This window comes from Miniopterus schreibersii (genome assembly GCF_964146895.1).
Source record: "Miniopterus schreibersii genome assembly, chromosome: X".
NCBI classification, from domain to species: Eukaryota; Metazoa; Chordata; class Mammalia; order Chiroptera; family Miniopteridae; genus Miniopterus; species Miniopterus schreibersii.
Genome location: NC_138104.1, coordinates 16569564 through 16587825, shown reverse-complemented (window position 1 = coordinate 16587825; position 18262 = coordinate 16569564). Strand labels below are relative to the sequence as shown.

Sequence of the window (18262 nt, the reverse complement as noted above, 5' to 3'; positions counted from 1 at the left end):
ACACCTCGGACCTCCTCCTACCTCTCTGCTTATTCTTGAACTGCCTCTTTTAGGATGTCTTTTCCTCCATCTGCTGACTTAACACCCTAAGGTTTTTATCTTCAGCCTAGTGTTCATCTCGCTCAATTCTGATCCCTAGGTGAACTTACATGTGTCCATGGGTGGAACATATCACCCATACTTTGTTAACCCAAATCTCTATTCCCAGCCCAGACCCTTCCCTGACCTCTAACCCTGTATATTCAGCTGCGTAGTGCTGAAGGTCATCATGTCTCTTCGTGGTCCATACACAACTCAAACTCAACATGTCCAAAACAGAGCTGGTTCCTTTAAAAGCTGTCCTCTCTTACTGAATGCTGCCACCATTTGTCTACTCTCCAAAGCTGGAGATCTGGGCCTCATTTTAGATTCTTTGCCTTCACAACCCCACTCCAAGTTCTGTTGATTCTCCCTACTACTCAATATTTATCAAATCCGTCTCCTCGTCCCTGTCTCAACACCTGATTTATCTCTGGCCTCGTCCAATTGGTCCAACAGTCTCCTAATGGATCTTCTTACGCTCCAGTCTACCTCAAAGTACCTTCTTCAAAAGCCAATTAGATGACATCATTCTACTTTTTTTTTTTTTTTTTTTAATGTTTTTATTGATTTCAGAGAGGAAGGGAGAGGGGGAGAGAGAGCGATAGAAACATCAATGAAGCCCAGCCGGGCGTGGCTCAGCGGTTGAGCGTCGACCTAGAATCCAGGCGATCGGGGTTCGATTCCCGGTCGCGGGCTTGATCAATGACTCTCTCATCATTGATGTTTCTATCTCTCCCTCTCCCTCTCCTTTCCTCTCTCTGAAATCAATAAAGATATATTTAAAAAAAAAAAAAAAAAAGAAACATCAATGAAGAGAGTCAGTGATCTGCTGCCTCCTGCATGCCCCCTACTGGGGGATCGAGCCCACAACCCAGGCATGTGCCCCAACCAGGAATTGAACCGTGACCTGGTCTATGATCAACCATTGAGCCACGCCGGCTGGGCTCATTCTACTTCTTAAAACCTTTCAGTGGCTCCACATCTGCTTGTTCTCTGATCCCTCCAGGAGTTGGCTCCTGCTACCTCTTCAGGCTCATCTCCTTTAGTTTCCCCGCAGCTTACTCCAAGCACTAGCTCAGGAACAAACCCAGGCTTTGTGTAGTCTTAAGCTTATACAATTTGAAGGGCCCTCCAAGAAAGATAATATAACATTATGACTAAAAATTAGTTACAGGGCCTCGAAAGGGGCTTATGTAAGTGAGGCCCCCAAAGTTTAAGTTTCATTAGCTTCACAGTCAGTCACTCTGCCTCTGGTCTGGCCAAACAGAGCAAGCTTCAGTTCCCTAGAATATGCCACAATCTTCCATATCTCTTTGCCTTTGTACAAGCAGTTACATTTGCCTGGAATGCCCTTCCCTCCTTGCCCTTGTCTGTCTGGTAAAACAGTTCATTCTTCAAGGGCCAGCACATGGGCCACCTCCTCTGTGAAGGTTTCCCTGACCTCCCCCGCATGGAATTGACTGTTCTCTCCTTCATGTTCTCATTGTAATTTGTCCTTTACCTTGTACCCTGTCCTTTACAGAGCATATCACTCAACAGAACTGATTTGTTTAAAATCAGTCTTCCCCGGGAGTGCCTCAAGGGCAGAGACAAGGTCATTTTTTTTCAGACAGTCAGGGCACAGCGGTACCTGACACAAGGCGGGTAAATGCTCAGTAAATGCCTGCCAAATGGAACGGAGACCTTACCGGTGCATACCAGAAAGGCACCCTTCTTTTGGCAAAATGTGTGGAGTAGAACAGTTGCTGTAGACAGGGACCCTGGGTGGAGGTGGCGCTAATAAGGGATCTGCTACCTGCCTACACCATTCCCAGTGGAGCTCTAGGCAAGACCATGACATCTGGGGTCTCTCCAAGAACGCCACCGTGAGCTATTCGCCGCAGCCTCCCACCAGCCTCCCCACCCCACCCCCTTCCTTACCTGTCCTCCTTGTTGATCTGGTCCCCAAAGCCCACTGTGCTAACGATTGTGAGCTTTAGCCCCACGTTGCTCTCTTGGAGGTCATAGGTATTGGACCGAAGCTGGACACCTGGCTGTGTGTGGGTGGCGGGCTCCCCCTCGAACTTGGTGTTGAACAGGGTGTCCATGAGGGTGGACTTGCCCAAACCTGTCTCTCCTGAAAAGCGAAAGGATAAATTATGGTCCATTCACACAGGGACCGTGAAGCCATTCCACATCATGTTTTGGATGCAAATTCATTGACACGGGAAAGTGTACCTGATAAGACACTAAGTGAAGAGCACATAGAACTATAATGGACTGTTTGATCTCAGTTAAGGGAAAAAAACCTCAAAGGAACTACACCAACATATTAGCAGCAGTCATCTCAGGATAGCGGAATTGGGGTAATTTTCCTTTTATTCCTCATTTTTCTGTTATGTGAACATTGAGTACACATTGCTTTTATAGTTAGAAAAAGAAACTGTTCTAGGCAATGATGGAGAGGTAGTTATGCCTAGAAAAAGACTGGGAGGAAATACAACATATTCTTACCAATGGTTATGTCTGGGTGGTGGGGTTATGTGATTTTCATTTCTTTCTTTATGCTTTTCTGTATTTTCCAACTTTTCTACGAGGAACACGTACAGCTTTTGTTATTTTAAAAATTAAAAAGCTTATTTTAAACTTTAAAAGAGAGGGACAGCAGTCCCTCATCGAATAAATATCCCCTCAGTCCCCATGTCACCTTCCTGCCAGGACCAGACAGCGCTCTGCAGATGCCCCAATGTGTGTCCCAGTGGGGAGACTGTGTGGCCCTCAGGCTTCTCCTCCCCTGGGGTTGAGCAGTCAGTGAGACCATTTTTAGCTAATGGGCAGGGAATTTAGCAGGCCACAAATTATTCCTCCCCTTAAATTTCAAACAAAGCAGTCATTTGTTTGTTTAACTAACAGGCTGCAGGGTACTCATAAATTAAACCATTGGAATTTCAAAAGTCTTAACTTTCACACCAAGGAGACAAGTGGGGGAAGGGCTGTGGGGGTGAAGGTTTGGGGAGGTTATTTCTGGAAGATCTGAGGGAGGTCAAGCCACTGCCATAAGCCAAGGGGTGTTCAGGAAATGAGAACATTGGAGGGAAGCTGGTGGCACGGGAGTTAGGCAGGTATCAGATGGGAGGCCACCAACTGGGCTGGGCACTATAGCTGCTTACAATCTCCTTGGATCCAAACTGTATTTGGCTCCCCACCCCACCCCAAGCAATTCAGGAATACAAGATTCAGTAGTTAATTACCTAGGATTCCCTTTTTATTTTTTTAATCCTCACCTGAGGATATTTTTTCCATTGCTCTTCAGAGAGAGTAGAAGGAAGAGAGGGGGAAAGAGAGAGAGACATTGATGTGAGAGAGACACATCGATTGGTTGTCTCCCGCATGCGCCCTGACCAGGACAGAGGACTGAACCTGCAACCGAGGTAAGTGCCCTCGGCTAGAATCAAACCCGGGACCCTTCAGCCCTCGGGCCAATGCTCTAACCACTGAGCCAAACAGGCCAGGGCTGGACTGCCTTTTGAATACCTAGACTACCCTGCCATTCTGCTCTCATCAGCCCTTCTTCTCCCCCCCCCCCCCAACCCTTGAGATGTGAGCATTGACTGTCTTTACAGTCAAGAGCGGGTTTTCACTGGGCAAATCCTCACCTGGCAAATCCCCTCTAGTGACTGACCTCATGTATCTACAAAGCGGTCCAGGCCTAGAGTCAGAGCTGCCCGTGGCTTAAGTGCAAATGGTCCATCTCCCCTCCACCCTCTGGGTGTGTCCAGCTTTGGATCTTCCATGACTGTTTTCTCCCAAGAAATGACCTATGAGTGCAGGAGGTGCTTTTTAAACTGTCTGTTGATGAGAGCTTCTGTGTGTGGTGAGAGACAGAGAACAAGGAGAACATTCAATTCAGCCAGCTACCCGGCCCCTGCCCAATTTCATAGCCAGGTCTGACTAATGGGCTTGATTGTCAGGGTGCAGGAAAATGGTTCTGCGCACAGATCAGGTTTCCAGCCAGGGTCTGCTGTACCTCTTAGCAGCAAAGAATCTCCCAGAAGAGGCCCCTTTGTTCCTCCCTAAAGGAACAGGAAGCATTTGGGTCCCAAGAAAAATGTGGTGAGATGAGGCCTTTGCAATGGGAGGTGACAGACTTGGCCAAGCAACGGAATGTATCACCCCCTCCCTGCCCAAGGTGGGGGTGCAGCTAACTGAAAATGGGGCCAGCACCTCTGAGGTGGAAACACAAGGGTGGCTGCCACACCCTAACTTCCCTTCCCTCTGGGCGCTGAGGTTCAAACTACATTTTAGCCTCTCTTTGTACACTCCCATCTCCACCCCCTCCTCTGTTCCCTGAGCTCTTTGCTGAAAGCCTAGAGTGGTAGGCCCTGCCTCCCCAGCACCCAGAGCTGCCTCCCTGGTTCTCTGATCCTAAGCATTCTCAGAGAGCAAGGGAGGGGACAGCTTCCTGTACTCTGGAAAGTGCCCAGCTCAGGCTCGCACAGGCATCAGGAGGACTACCCAGAGTGAGGGGCCCACCCTGTTTGCACAGCTGAAGAAATAGAGGCCAGCAGGCAGGGCAGGGCAGGGCAGCAGGGAGTGGCAGCAGGGAAAATGACCACCCGAATGCCTGCCAGCACAAAAGGGCTGCGGAAACTAGATGCCCAATGACGAATGTCTGGAAGAAAAGGACCCACAGGTATCTAGGGAATCGTGATAAATGCAACACAAGAAAAGTGCAGAACATCAAGTGAGCTCGTCCCATGGCTATTGAGTGCTCCCATGTGCCTTCCTGTCAATATGGAGCCTGGGGGTGGGGGGGGGGAGGGGGGCCCTCTCTCTCAATGGCTGGCACAGGCTCAGCCTGAGCCTAGGATGCTGTCCCCTCCCATGCTGCCCTGCGCCCAGTACTGAGTGGGAGGGAGGGCACATGGAGCCTAATTCAGATCAGCTCAGCAGATTCCACAGCCCTGCAGGAAGGTGGGGATTGGCAATTAGATTCCAGCAGGAAACCTGAGGAGTCCCTAGGGGTCAATTTCTCTCTCCTCCTCCCTCCTCATAGTGGAGCAGTTTCTTAACCCTTTTTAAGTCATCACCACCAGTCAAGAGGATTTCAACTCACTGCAGATAGTATTCTGGAAACACCAGATTTTAAAAAAAGAATTTTGATTTAAAGCACGTACTATGAAATATGCTTTTTCAAACTATACTCCCTGGGATAGTCCGATGTTGACCTCTGTACCCTGAGTTCAAAACCACTGTAATAGCCCTGGCTGGTGTGGCTCAGTTGGCTGGAGCATCATTCTGTGCACCAAAAGGTGGCCAGTTCAATCCCTGGTCAGGACACATGCCCAGGTTGGGGGTTCAATCCCTGGTTGGGGTATGTGCAGGGGGCAACCGATTGATGTTTCTCTCTCTCCACCTTCCTCTCTCTAAAATCAATTTTTAAAAAATGTTAAAAAACAACACTGTAACCAAAAAAAAAAAAAAGCTTAGTTAGCCCTTTTCCTCATTTGCTGTTGATATTTGTACCCTCTGGCACCTGTGCAGTGAAGTTCCTGTCAGTGATGAAATACAGAGTCCCAGCGACATTATCACTAAATGACTGTGTGGCCTGAGCAGAGCCCTTCCCGTTCTCTGGGCCCCAGTCTCCTCCTCCATAAAACGAGCAGGTTAGAGTAGTAATAATAATAGCTATCATCTATGGAGCACTCATTATGAGCCAGGCACTGCTGTTAATACTTCATATTTCCTTATTTAATCCCCCAAATGAGCCTAAGAGGTAGATACTATTTGTCCTTAATTTACAGATGGATTAACCAAGCTACTCCCTAGCTGTGAGCATTTTCCCGCATTCTCAACCTCTCTGCACCTTACCTTCCTCATCTATACAGTGTAAAAAAAGCAACTGGTCCAGGGTTACAAAGTAGTAAGTGGCAGAGCTGGCACGTGAATCGAGGCAGTTTGGCACTGGAGCCCATGCTTATAACCAATATGCTCTGGCGCATCCCATAGGCATGATATGTTGGCTCATTCGGTCACTGAACAAATATTTACAAAGCCTCTAACAGGAGCCAGGCAGAGTTTTAGGGGCCGGGGATACAGCAATGAACAAGACAGCCCCAATCCCTGTTCCCACAGAGCTCACAGTCACATGGAGCTAAAGTCCCTTCCAGCTCCGAATGGTGGAATAAAGCAAGAGAAACGGCTCTGAGTTCCAAAGGGAGGTGCCCGAAAGGAAACTCTCCAGGAACTCCAGTTGGCCAGGGAGCCTTTGGACAGGGACAAGGTCATGCCTGGCTCGGTGACCTTGCTCCGTCTCCTTCCTGATCTTGCAGAGCAAAGTGCTGTGCTGGAACTGGCTCGCCCAGCTTCCTGCAGCTCTTCCCAAGCCCGTGTGCAGTGACGTCAGGTTGGCAGCAAAAAGCAGCTATGGCGGCAAGAACGACACTATGGAAATGGGCAAATGCTGCCCACCGTGGCAAGTTTCCCCTGAGCGCAGACTGTGAGGGTGACCGCTGCTGGCAGCCAGGCTTAGGTGAGCAGCAGCCTTTCGCAATCGACCCCTGACCTTGGTAGAATGCTAGCTGCCCTTCCCCTCCTACTTCAGTGAGCCTCAATCCTGCTTCTCTTCTATGCTTTTCCCCAGTTCAACCAGGCCCAGTTGCGCCTGGAATCCTGAGCAGCCTCAAAGTAAATATTATCATTATGACTCTTTGTGTTTCTCGCAGGCATTACTGTTGCTGGCACATTCGGTGGTCTGAGTCTCTTTGGGGCTCTTTCCTAGCAGAACATTTGTACTGCTGGCTCTGGTGGCTCCTCTGAGGCCTCCTGTACTGTAGCTAGGATAATGGGATCCTAGCAAATTCCAAAGCTAAGGGACCAGTAGATATTTTTATGGGGGGAGGGGAACCTCACCCTACTCAGTAATTATTGTCAATCCTAGAGAATCTATTGAAGAGGAGTCATAATATGCTCACACCCATGTGCTTAGCCCTCCAAAAACGATCATTGTAGCCCTGGCTGGCGTGCCTCAGTGGTTAGAGCGTCGGCCTGTGGACTGAAGAGTCACACGGGTTCAATTCCAGTCAAGGGCACGTACCTGGGTTTCGGGTTTGTTCCCCCGGCCCCAGGGCACATGTAGGAGGCAACCAATCGATGTGTCTCTCTCACACATCAATGCTTTTCTCCCTCTCCCCCCGCCCTCTAAAAAGAATCAATGGAAAAAATATCCTCCAGTGAGGATTAACAAAAAAATAAATAAAAAATAAAAACAATCATTGTAGGTGTCGTTTACTGGTACCCTGACATATAAATTGGGCTCTGGATTCATAAAAATTCTCTCTCCCAACCCCAACATGCACATGTGAACACACCACACATGTACATGTAGTACATGTCGGGTACCCACTCTGCTGGGCTTGGGCCTATGCTCGGCAGCCCAGCACGAAGATAAATAATACTGTGCTAAAAATAGCCTTGGTCTCTGTTAATAATGGCAGCTAGTGCTACCATAATTTTACACTTAAAATGCCTTATTAGAAAAGAAAAGAAAATCCTTTGGGGGAACATATTCTATGCCCAAACAGTCATTAAGGGAGTAAACCTGACAGTTATGCACAGGCGGTAGGCAGGCATGAAAGCATGGTCACTGAAAGTCCTGGGAGAGAAAAGATCACCTTCAGCAGCCAAGCTACAAACCCTCCGCCAAGTCAGCAGCAGCACCTAGCCCTGTGGCTGGGCTGAGATTGCAGCCTTAGAGCCACTCTAAGCTGCTCGTGACCTTGGCCCAAATTGTGGGTTCTCTGAGCAATGACAGGGTCACAAGCACAGTCAGAGAGCAGAATGCATGAGTTGTAGGCTCTTTTGGATCAGGGATGACGAATGAAATTAACCCAGTCCAGGCTGGTGCATCAAAAAGTTGTGCCTGCAGGGCTAAGAGGGTAGCTGTTAGGACAGCCATTTTCTGAAACTTGACAGGATGGGACAGAAAGAGACAGGGTGAATGCTTGGAGAGGAGGGTCTCCTTCCTACCCCTCCCCTCTTGTGGGGTCTGTCCCAGGCGGTTGAGCCAGGCCACCCCCGCAGGCGCACACTGAAGCAGTCATAGCTGTACAATGCCTGGGTGGGAACTCAAGGATAGGGGTTTACTATTTCTCCCACTCACTTTGCCATGAGCTCGGCTGTCTCTTCCTCTGGGCCGCAGGGAGCCTGGGACTCACATGTCCAATTACCCTACAAGCCCGCCCTCAGAGAGCTATTCTGATTTCCATGCCCACCCCCCCACCCCCCACCCGCCACCTGAAGCTTTACTAGCCCACCCAATTGGCTGAAAGGTTGCTTGGTGTGATCCTGTCGTTTCACTTCTCATCTCCTCAACTTCAGTATAGGTCACGCAGAGCTCTGGGAGGAATGCCAAGAGAATCTAGTATGTTTGTTCAGACATATTCCGTAATCAAATATTATGTAAAATAAGTTGGCCATCAGCCAGAGATTGGAGAGATTTGGCAGTGCCCCTATTCGAAGCAATAGCATTTCATCTTGATGTCAATCACCATGACTTCCATTTATTTTGTATCCTTCTTCTAATCATAACCATCGGAGGATTTCTGGCATTTGATGAATTAACAGCCTAGATCTGGACTCTAAGGCTCATGATAGGAAATTCCGTGAAGCACTTAATTTCATTTCATTGGTTCCAGAGCTAGTACATGGGAGTCAGTCATTAAGCTAGTGAGCGAGCCTAGCTGACTGCCTGCCATCCACATTTAGAAGTAACTACGTTGTTTTCCACTTGCCCTTGAGCATGCAGTTATTCCACAGAAAATGACATGGAAGAGTGCTGGGGACAGAGGAGAAGGAAAACAGAGCCCAAGAAGATGAATGACTGTAGTTAGAAAACAGACTACATTAAAGAGTAAAATGTTGCCCAGCCGGTGTGGCTCAGTGGTTGAGCACCGACCCATGAACCAGGAGGTCAAGGTTCAATTCCTGGTCAGGGTGCATGCCTGGGTTTAGGGCTCGACCCCCAGTAGGGGGCATGCAGGAGGCAGCAGATCAATGACTCACCATTGATGTTTCTATCTCTCTCTCCCTCTCCCTTCCTCTCTCTGAAATCAATTTAAAAAATAAAATAAAATAAAAAGAGTAAAATGTCCAATTCAGGAATGGCTCAACATGATCCTCAGCATGAATGAGTTTCCCACACTCTCTATACATGAATAAGAAAAGGCAATTACCAGAAGTGTTTGGGTGTTTCAACCAGCATGAAAACTGGCTTTACTGTGGTATTATACAATTATTAAGGTGTGGAGGTAGGTCACTGAAAATATGTAGGTATGCTCTACTGCACTGTATAGTGAAAATTACATGCTATGATCGTGTTTGCAAATTTGGGAGTTTTTAAGGTCTAAGGAGAGATTCTTAAAGAATGTCAAGGAACTTCTGTTCCTCATATTTGGTTGGTGCTTGAGTTTCTAGAATGCTTTTGTGTTCTCAAGACAGGCAGCTAGCAGCAGTTAGAGAAGTAGAGGGAGGGACAAAGGGTCAGCCAGACCCGGGTCCTTGTCATGGCTCTGCCACTTATTCTGTGTTGCCTCAAGTAAGTCCCTTATCCTCCTCAAGTCTCTGGGTCTCCATCTGTTCAATGAGGATATGATTGCCACTCACTGTGCTCACTTCGCAAAGCCCTAGTGAGGACCCAAACTGCTAATATGGGAAAGTATTTGAGAAGCATAGTAAGTGGTTCCTGTGGGGTTAACTCATTCGTTCCTTTCACAGACATTATTGAACCCTCTGTGTGCTGTGATTAGCATATCAGAGGTGACTAAGATATGGTTCCCACATTTGAGACTGAAGGCCCAGGCAGAGGTATACTTAAAGGGAATAAAAGAACTTTGCAATACGGCTGTATGGTCACTGCACTTGAGCTCCACCTGCACCAAGCACAGCAGGGCTGCAGAGGAAACAGACAGACCCAAACCACTGCCCACAGCTGGTGGGCAGGCACCTTTCTGCAGCCATTCCCTCCCTCCCAGTTCTGCCCTGGCTCGTTTTCTACAGTCAAAACGAACCTGACAGCAATAGCTGAGCCAGACAGATCCCTTGCAAAATTTCCACTGGGTGTCACACAGCTCAGTTTCCTGAAAGGTATGACTCCCATATTCTTATCTGACCAGGGGAAAATGTCATTACAGCCAAGTGTTTGCAAAAACAAGCAGAGAGATAAAAGAAGAAAGAGGGGCGAAGCACTCTTGCAGTAGATCAGAATGACATACTATTTAACCTAATTACCTGCTAAGCCACATGCAGCCATTAAGCATCCATATTCTGTAATAGAAGTGTCTGCTGTGGAAATACTCACCCACACACAGGATGTTGAAGCAGAAGCCCTGGCTGACTGACTTATTCACCAGCTGGTCCGGCAAGCTGTCAAACCCCACATGTCCAGCCAGGGGGACAGTTCGGCAACCTTCACCCTAATTTGGAAGGGGAGGAAGGGGAGAAAATGAAAATGTGCTTACAAGCAATCTGGGCTTCACTTCTCTATTCAAATAATCTCTGTGCCAGGAAGTAGCACCCGCCCAGGCTCCATAATGAATATCACCAGAGTTCCAGACAAAGCAAACCACAGAGGGTCTTATTAGGGGCGGGAGGGCAGGGCCAGGTGATGAGACCTCTGGCGCCGGAGGTTCACAGACTTGGGTAAACTCTCAACTCAAATCACTTACAAGCTGTATAACCTCTTGGAGACTCCAAATCCTTCTCCATCTGTCATATGAGATAATATTACTTATCTTACAGGTGACTGGGAGACTCAAATGTGCTCACACATGTAACAAACTTAGAACAATGCCTGGTACATACATGTTCAGGAAACATTACAAAGGGATTTCGATGGCTCCTCTCTCTAGGGCACTTTGGGAATCTACAATGGTGCCACCATGTTGAGGTTAAGAGACTAAGCTTTGACAAGATATGGAAGCAACCCAAATGCCCATCCATAGATGAGTGGTTAAAGGAGCAGCGGTACATATACACAATGGAATACTACTCAGCCATAAAAAAGAACGAAATCCTACCTCAAGACAGCATGGGTGGACCTAGAGGGTATTATGCTAAGTGAAATAAGCCAGTCAGAGAAAGACAAATAACATATGATTTCACTTATATGTGGAATCTAAAGAACAAAATACATGAACAAATCAGAAACAGACTCATAAACACAGAGAACAGGCTGACAGCTGTCAGGTGGGAGGGGGGTTGGGAGACTGGGTGAAAAAGGTGAAGGGATTAAGCAGCACAGGTTGGTACCAAGTTACAGAATAGTCACAGAAATGTAGATTACAGCATAGGGAATATAGTCAGCAATATCATGATAACTATGTATGGAGCCAGAAGGGCACTTGAAGCAGTGGGGAACCACTCTGTAAAGTACATGATTTTCCAACCACTTTACTGTACATCTGAAACTAATACAGAATACTATTGAATGTAAACTGTAATTGAACATTTTTTTAAGTGGAAAAAAAAAAAAAGAGACTAAGCTTTGAGTTCAGGGAGGTCTGAATTAGAGTCCCACTACCTCCACCTTCTGACCTTAGACAAGTTACTTAACTTCTCAGTGTCCCCATCTGCAACATGGGGAACTAGTGGTTACTACCTCATAGGACTGGTGTGAGGATTAGAGAGGATAATACTCCTCAAGCTCTGAGTGTGGGGTAAGCATTCCATCAACAGTAGCTGCTGTTCTTATTCCACTGAGGTTATCCTTCCACCCAGACTCCCCAAATACCACGCGGGACGCCGTGGCACACCAGCGGCTCACTCCAGCAAGAGAGAGCTGCCTCCTTGCTTCCTCTGGTTCAAAGCCATTTGTAGCTCTGGAAAGCAGAGGGCCTTTGCTTCTTACTGTTAATTGTTTTACAAAACAGGGAGAACCTCAAACTGGGGCAGGCTTCCAAGGAGCAAGGGGGAAGGACAAAAGGGGCCTGCACGTACTAAAAAAAAATGTATTAACTGCCAACGGCAGCAAGGGAGGGGAAAGGGGAGAAGGAAAGCTGGAGACACTGAGCTAGACAAGAGGGGTGGGCCAGGTAAGCAGTCAGAGTTTCTGTTGGGTGGGGCAACACCAAGATTTCCATAACCAGAAAGGTGCCAAGAGTAATCCAAGAAGGACATGGTTAGTGCCAGGAGGCCAGCGCCAACATCCCAGGCTGCTAGCAGGCAGCTCCTAGCCTGGACTGGACCTGCTTTAAGATTAGGTCCATAAAGGTACACTTTCACACTGAGAAGGATGGGCTGCACTGGGGGGGGGAGCCTCACAGCAGCTGACATTGTCAGAACTGGTTCCCAGATAGCCCCTTCACCCAGCTTAGGATCCCCCTCCCGTTGGTGCCATCAGATACTCCAAGAGTGAGAGACAGGGCTAGGTGCCAGTGACTGCCACCTGGCAAGTTCATTACCCTCACACATCTCGCCCCCCACACACTCCCACTGGAGTATTCTTGGAACACAACCATCTGCCATCATTCAGCCCAGGTTGGAGTATTCTGGGTCCCAGTGGGACACCTGAAGACAGCTGGGTTTCCTGAGGGGCCCACATCACTCAGGGCTCGTTCTACATTCAACCTTTTCCATATCCCCTCGCCTCCTTTTCCTTACTCTTTTTACCAAAGCAAACAAAAAGATGTAAGTTTCCCACTGTTTGTTCTTGGTCCTCAACACTGCAGGGAGACAAGACTTACAAGCCAATATGCTTTCTCGATGGAGCCTCCTACATAGCAGAAATTGGGAGGAACTGAGAGTTGAGGTTTCCTGAGCCATATTTTATCGCCCCTGGATGCCTCTTCCCGTCGCCAAATGCAGCACCATGAAGCTTCAAGTGCTCCAAGGCCTCTGGTCCAAGTGCCAAAAGGCGAGGAAAGGGAATTTTCAAGCTGAAGACAGTGGAGGGCAGTGGGGAGAACACCACACCTTGTTCTTAAAGATTTACTTCATTGTCAGACTTACCAAGCACCTCCCATGTGCCCACCTATTCCCTCTCACCTAGCATAGTGCTGGAAAGGGCTCTATTCTCTAGGCCATGAGATTTGAGGGCATTTTGAGTGTTTTGAGCAGGGAGGGCTATACAAGGAGCGTTTTCGAAAGATCATTCCAGAGGCAGGGTCTTAAGTGATTGGAGGAGAGAGAGTAGGGATAGAAAGACATATGAGCACATGACTCCAATAATGTTGAACTAGCCGAGTGGCATCCAGGCACTGTGACAATAAATGCTTATTGAAGTGAACTGATCTGACTTGAGACTCAGGAGGGAAGAACAAATTCGAGAGATGTCCTAAAGAAGGGATGAGACTCAATGAGTGATTGGGCAGAGGGAGTGAGGGAGAAATGAGACCTCTAAGGCTGCAACATTCTAAGCCTGGGAGCTTGGATTGATGGCACCATGGCCAGAAAGAGGGAAGGCAGGAAAGGGGGTTTGTTTAGTGGGGAAGTTGGAGTCTGGTTTTAAATAAGCTACTACTAAAAAAAAATTACATTTATCACGTTTTTGTTTTATAAAAGCAATCAATGTTCACTGTAGATATTTTAGAACATGGAAAATTATAAAGGAGACAATCACAATCACCCATATTACTCTCCAGAAATAATCACTGTTAATATTCAAATGGACTTCCCTCCAGTCTGTATATCTTTTTTGTTTTTTACAAAATAGAGATAATTCTATACAATCCTTTTCATAAACTGACTTAATAACCTGACACTCGAGATAGTGTGGATGTTTTCTTGAGTAATTAAGTATATTTCTTTTTAAAATTTATTTTTCAATTACAGTTGACATTCAACATTATTTTATATTAGTTTCAGGTGTATAGCATAGTGGCCAAACAAGCACATAACATTAAGTATACTTCTAAAATATTACTTTTATTGATCACATAGCATTCCATTGTAGGACTTGACCAGATTTCCTTAACTAGTCTCCCACTGCTAGACATCTAGTGTGCTTCCAAGTTTTCAGCAACATAAACAATAATTCGTGTTCTTACAGATTGCCATATCTCTGATTATTTCCCTAAGTTAAGTTCCTAGAATTAAAGCCCACTGGGCCCAAGGGCACACACATTTGAAAGACTTTGGTACACACTGAAACTCAAGAGAGAATAGTCCAAATGTCTCTCTCCACCATCAATATACAAGAGTGCCTGTTTATGCATACACAGACCAACGCTGAGTTTCTGAGGCTTTTTAGCTATTGTGAATTGAATCACGGAAAAATGGCATATCATTTAATTTGCATATTATTATTATTTTTATTGTTCAACTATATATATGTGTGTGTGTGTGTATACATAAAGTATATGCATATATCTATGTGAGTTGCCTGCCCTTATCTTTACCCATTTTTTAAAAAATAGGTGTTTGTTTTTCTCTTCTGAATTTGTAAAAGCATTTTCTATATTAAGGAAAATAAGATGGTTTTGATTTTATGTGAGATATCCAGGGGAAGAAATTCAATAAGTACTTAGTAATACGGGATTGTAGGCTCCAGGGGAATTCAGGCCTGGGATATAAATTTAGGAGTGAGAGGTATGAAACTGATGTGTTCCCCAAGAGCTAGTACAGGGAGAAAAGAGCTAAAGAGTGAACGCAGGAAATGCCCACAAGTAGGGAATGGGGAGATGAAGAGGATTCTTCCAAGAGGAAGAAGTGATCAGGTAAGGAAGAGATGACCCCAAAGTTTTCTATCACTGGAGGCCAAGGTTGAAGTCAGGAAGAATGACAGGGAAACAACCGCCGATCTGGATTTGGTGAAGGTCACTGGTGACGTTTAGAATCCTTATTTTGTTGGTATTTTTTAACCCATTGTCCAATATACCTAAATTAACTGGAAGGCTAGGGACTAGGGAACATGGAATCTGGTTAATGTGTTGTTGTTTTGAGCAGCAAACTTTTTGTCTCAATGCTTGTACTTGAGAAAGCTTCAAAAATGTAGTATTTGTATATACAGTTCCTGCTAGGAAATCCTGTCTAGCGAGTGCCATTCACTATTCCTTTGATGAATCTTATAAAATGTAAAGGTCATCATTATGAATATCAGTCCTCATTGTTCAGAGCTAAATATGCAAAGGTCAAAAGGACAGGACACTGGACTGAATGTACACAGATCTGAGAACAGCCCCTGGAAGTTTCTTACCCCTTCCTCACTAAACCTCTGATATCTTATCTCTTTCCTCTTTCTCCACAAGGCGGCCTGATTGATTGTGGTCCCCGTTTACTCTGATTGCAATTAACTGAACGTCCCCTGGATTAAAATGTTCACAAGAGGAGATGGAACCAGCAACTTGGCCCAGCATGTCTGACACTAAAACCTCAAGTTGTCATTTTGAGTAGCAGGTGGGACCATGTTCAAGGCTTGAAACTGAGATGCGACAAAGGCCACAGAACCAAAATGTTAAACAGTCCATCTCCAGTAACCCTGCAACCTCTGCTCGGAATCTATTCTACAGAAACTCATATATCTATACAAAGATCCATGTACTACAAGAAAATTCATTGTGACCATTTTTATAATACTGAAAAACTAGGGAAGAAAGGTAAATGTTCAGCAATAGGAAAATATGTAACTATATTATGGTACAAGCCTATTCTGGAATATTCTGCCGCTGTTAATTAGAATGAAGTAGGTCTATAGGTGCTGATGTGAGTATCTCCAAGACATGTTATAATGCAGGTAAAAGAAGTTCTAGAATAATAAGCACAGTATAAGCCCATCCATGCAAAAAAGTCCCATATGTGTGCATTTGCACATAAAGGTATGTGAGTGCATGGAAAGGGGACTGAAAAGTCACCACCAAACCAAGAACTGTGGCTACCTCAGGGAGGGGACTGGAAACAGGGGCTTGCTAAGGGGGCTAGTGAGTCTACTTCCCTATTGTTTGATTCTTTTACAGCATGAATGTGGTCGCACATTAACCTATGTAATTTTAAAACATTTTTAATAGAAAGAAAGGGTTCTCACTCAGCTCTGCAGCAGGGGCAATGGAGAGGTAAGCGTCCGAGGGGAGCTAAAAGGCAGGCAAAATGCAAGGGCGCTCCCGAGGCCTGGGAGAGCCCTACTCCCCTCCCCAATTACATTTCCTGTTTTCTGCTCATCTGCAGTCACTTGCGGTTTTGAAATCCGTTATACCACATTTCACATCATGGGCAGAAGCACCGCTCTCTTTCTCTTCCGCCTCCTCCCCCGAGGACACACCAATTTCGTTTTTTAATTGAGTAGTCGAAGGTTCATGTTATGAAGAATGAATTATGGTGGTTCCAGCTGTGCATCTTTCTCCCACTGCTGTTATTCTGCAAATAAAGAGTCCCATAAGCACCCACATGGGCGAACCCTGTGCCCCTCCACCGCCTGCCCGTCTTGCGACCTCTGTGGTCTGCTAAGCAAGCAGTACCAAGGCCTCTGGGAACTGAGCGTGCATCTGTGTCAATGGAGAATTTCCTGCCTCCATTTAAAACTGTCGTGCCTCTGCCCCGGCCAGGGAGCTCAGCTGGTTAGAGCATTGTCCCCATACGCCAAGGTTGTGGGTTCGATCCCGGGTCAGGGCACATATAAGAATCAACCAATGAATGCTTAAGTAAGTGGAACAACAAATCGATGTTTCTCTCGAGCGCTCCTTTTCTCCTCCCTCCCTCCCTAAAAGTCAAAAGATTAAATTTAAAAACAAGTATTCAAAAAAATAAAAATAAAACTGAGGTGCCTAGGTTAGTAGCTGTCATTCTGAAGGATGAGACCAAAGCCAAAAGTTTGGAGCTCATTGCCGATGACCGGGCTTTCCCCAAACTTCCCCTCTAGCCTTTGCATGAAATGTTAGGAAAGGGCAGAAACACTGAAATAAGATTCTCCCCACATGTCACTTAAGGGGGGGGGGGGCGGCTTTCTCGCACCTTCTCTTTCTCCATCTCTATTCCTAGCCCTGAACTCCAATCTCTGATAGACCCTGCAAATCTTCAGAATGATCAAAATCAGTGAATAATTTGATGATGCACGATGGGATAGTAAGCAGCTGATAAAAATATTTTCTAAGAATATTTAATAATATGGGGAAATGATTACCAAATACTGTCAGGCAAAACACACACACAAAACAAAACAAAACAAACTGTATAGACAGGATATACAGGATCATCCCAATCATGGGGGCAAAGTATATATGCATTTTTATTTATTTATTTTTTAATCCTCACCCGAAGATATTTTTTCCATTGCTTTTCAGAGGGAGAGGGAGAGGGGGAGGGGCGGAAGGGGGAGGGAGAGGGGGAGAGAGACAGAGAGAGAGAGAGAGACATCGATGTGAGAGAGAGACATTGATTGGTTGCCTCTCGAAGGCACCCCGACCGGGGCTGGGGAACAAACCTGCAACTGAGGTATGTGCCCTTGGTTGGAATTGAACCTGGGACCCTTCAGTCCACAGGCCGATGCTCTAACCACTGAGCCAAACCGGCCAAGGCTCTATGCATTTTTAAAAGCTTCAAAAAATACAACAAGATGGTGACAATGGTTACTTTGGGTGGAGGGGCTGTAAGTGTTGTTGCTTTTCTGTGTTTTCCAAATTTTCTACGGTAGGCATATTTCACTTTTATAATCAGAATAAAAATGTTTTTTTAAAAAAAGTTCTATGATGATATTTTCCTAGGCAGGAAATTGGCCTCAGATATTGTAGCAAAATCTTCAACTACAACCAAAAAGGTGCTTTAAATATAGATAAGCAGAAAATTCAGGTGCGTGCTCAGCTCTCAGGAAGCTTTACTGTAATATAAAACATTTATTTTACCAATAATCCAAAAAACCCTACTACCCTCATAATATTACCATTGTATATACATAACATTATTATACAGTGTAACTTATTATTATAAATATTCATGAGAACCAGAAGTAAAAATCACATATCCTGAAACGCTAGCAGCGAGTCTTCAAGTAATCAAGTGGGTGACAGCCCTATCTGCTGCCTCCACTGTTGTCAAGGGCGTAGATGCCACTGTATTATCAGTCATAAGAACCACAAAAACACTGAGAAGTGCCCAGAGGTTAAAAAAAACACACAACCTCCAACGTGCATCACACATCAAATATCAGGATTTCCCTCATGCTGATTAAGCCAGGAAACCGACAGTAGTAGCAATGCCCTGAACTGGGAGAGAGCAATTT

General features: G+C 45.9%; 1 protein-coding gene across 11 annotated transcripts in view; it reads right to left on the bottom strand.

Moving 5' to 3' along the window:
* SEPTIN6 (septin 6) overlaps positions 1 to 18262 on the bottom strand; it is a 65715-nt gene that overhangs the window by 40507 nt on the left and 6946 nt on the right. For 8 of the 11 annotated variants that reach the window (XM_081126382.1, XM_081126391.1, XM_081126387.1 and 5 more), the window contains exons 2-3: positions 10418 to 10532; positions 2002 to 2197 (exon numbers count right to left, since the gene is read on the bottom strand). In XM_081126382.1, coding sequence (XP_080982508.1) covers positions 2002 to 2197; positions 10418 to 10532 — 311 coding nt within the window. Of the gene's footprint in view, positions 1 to 2001; positions 2198 to 10417; positions 10533 to 18262 lie in introns of those variants that run through there. The other 3 variants (XM_081126383.1, XM_081126384.1, XM_081126392.1) reach the window with 2 other exon arrangements.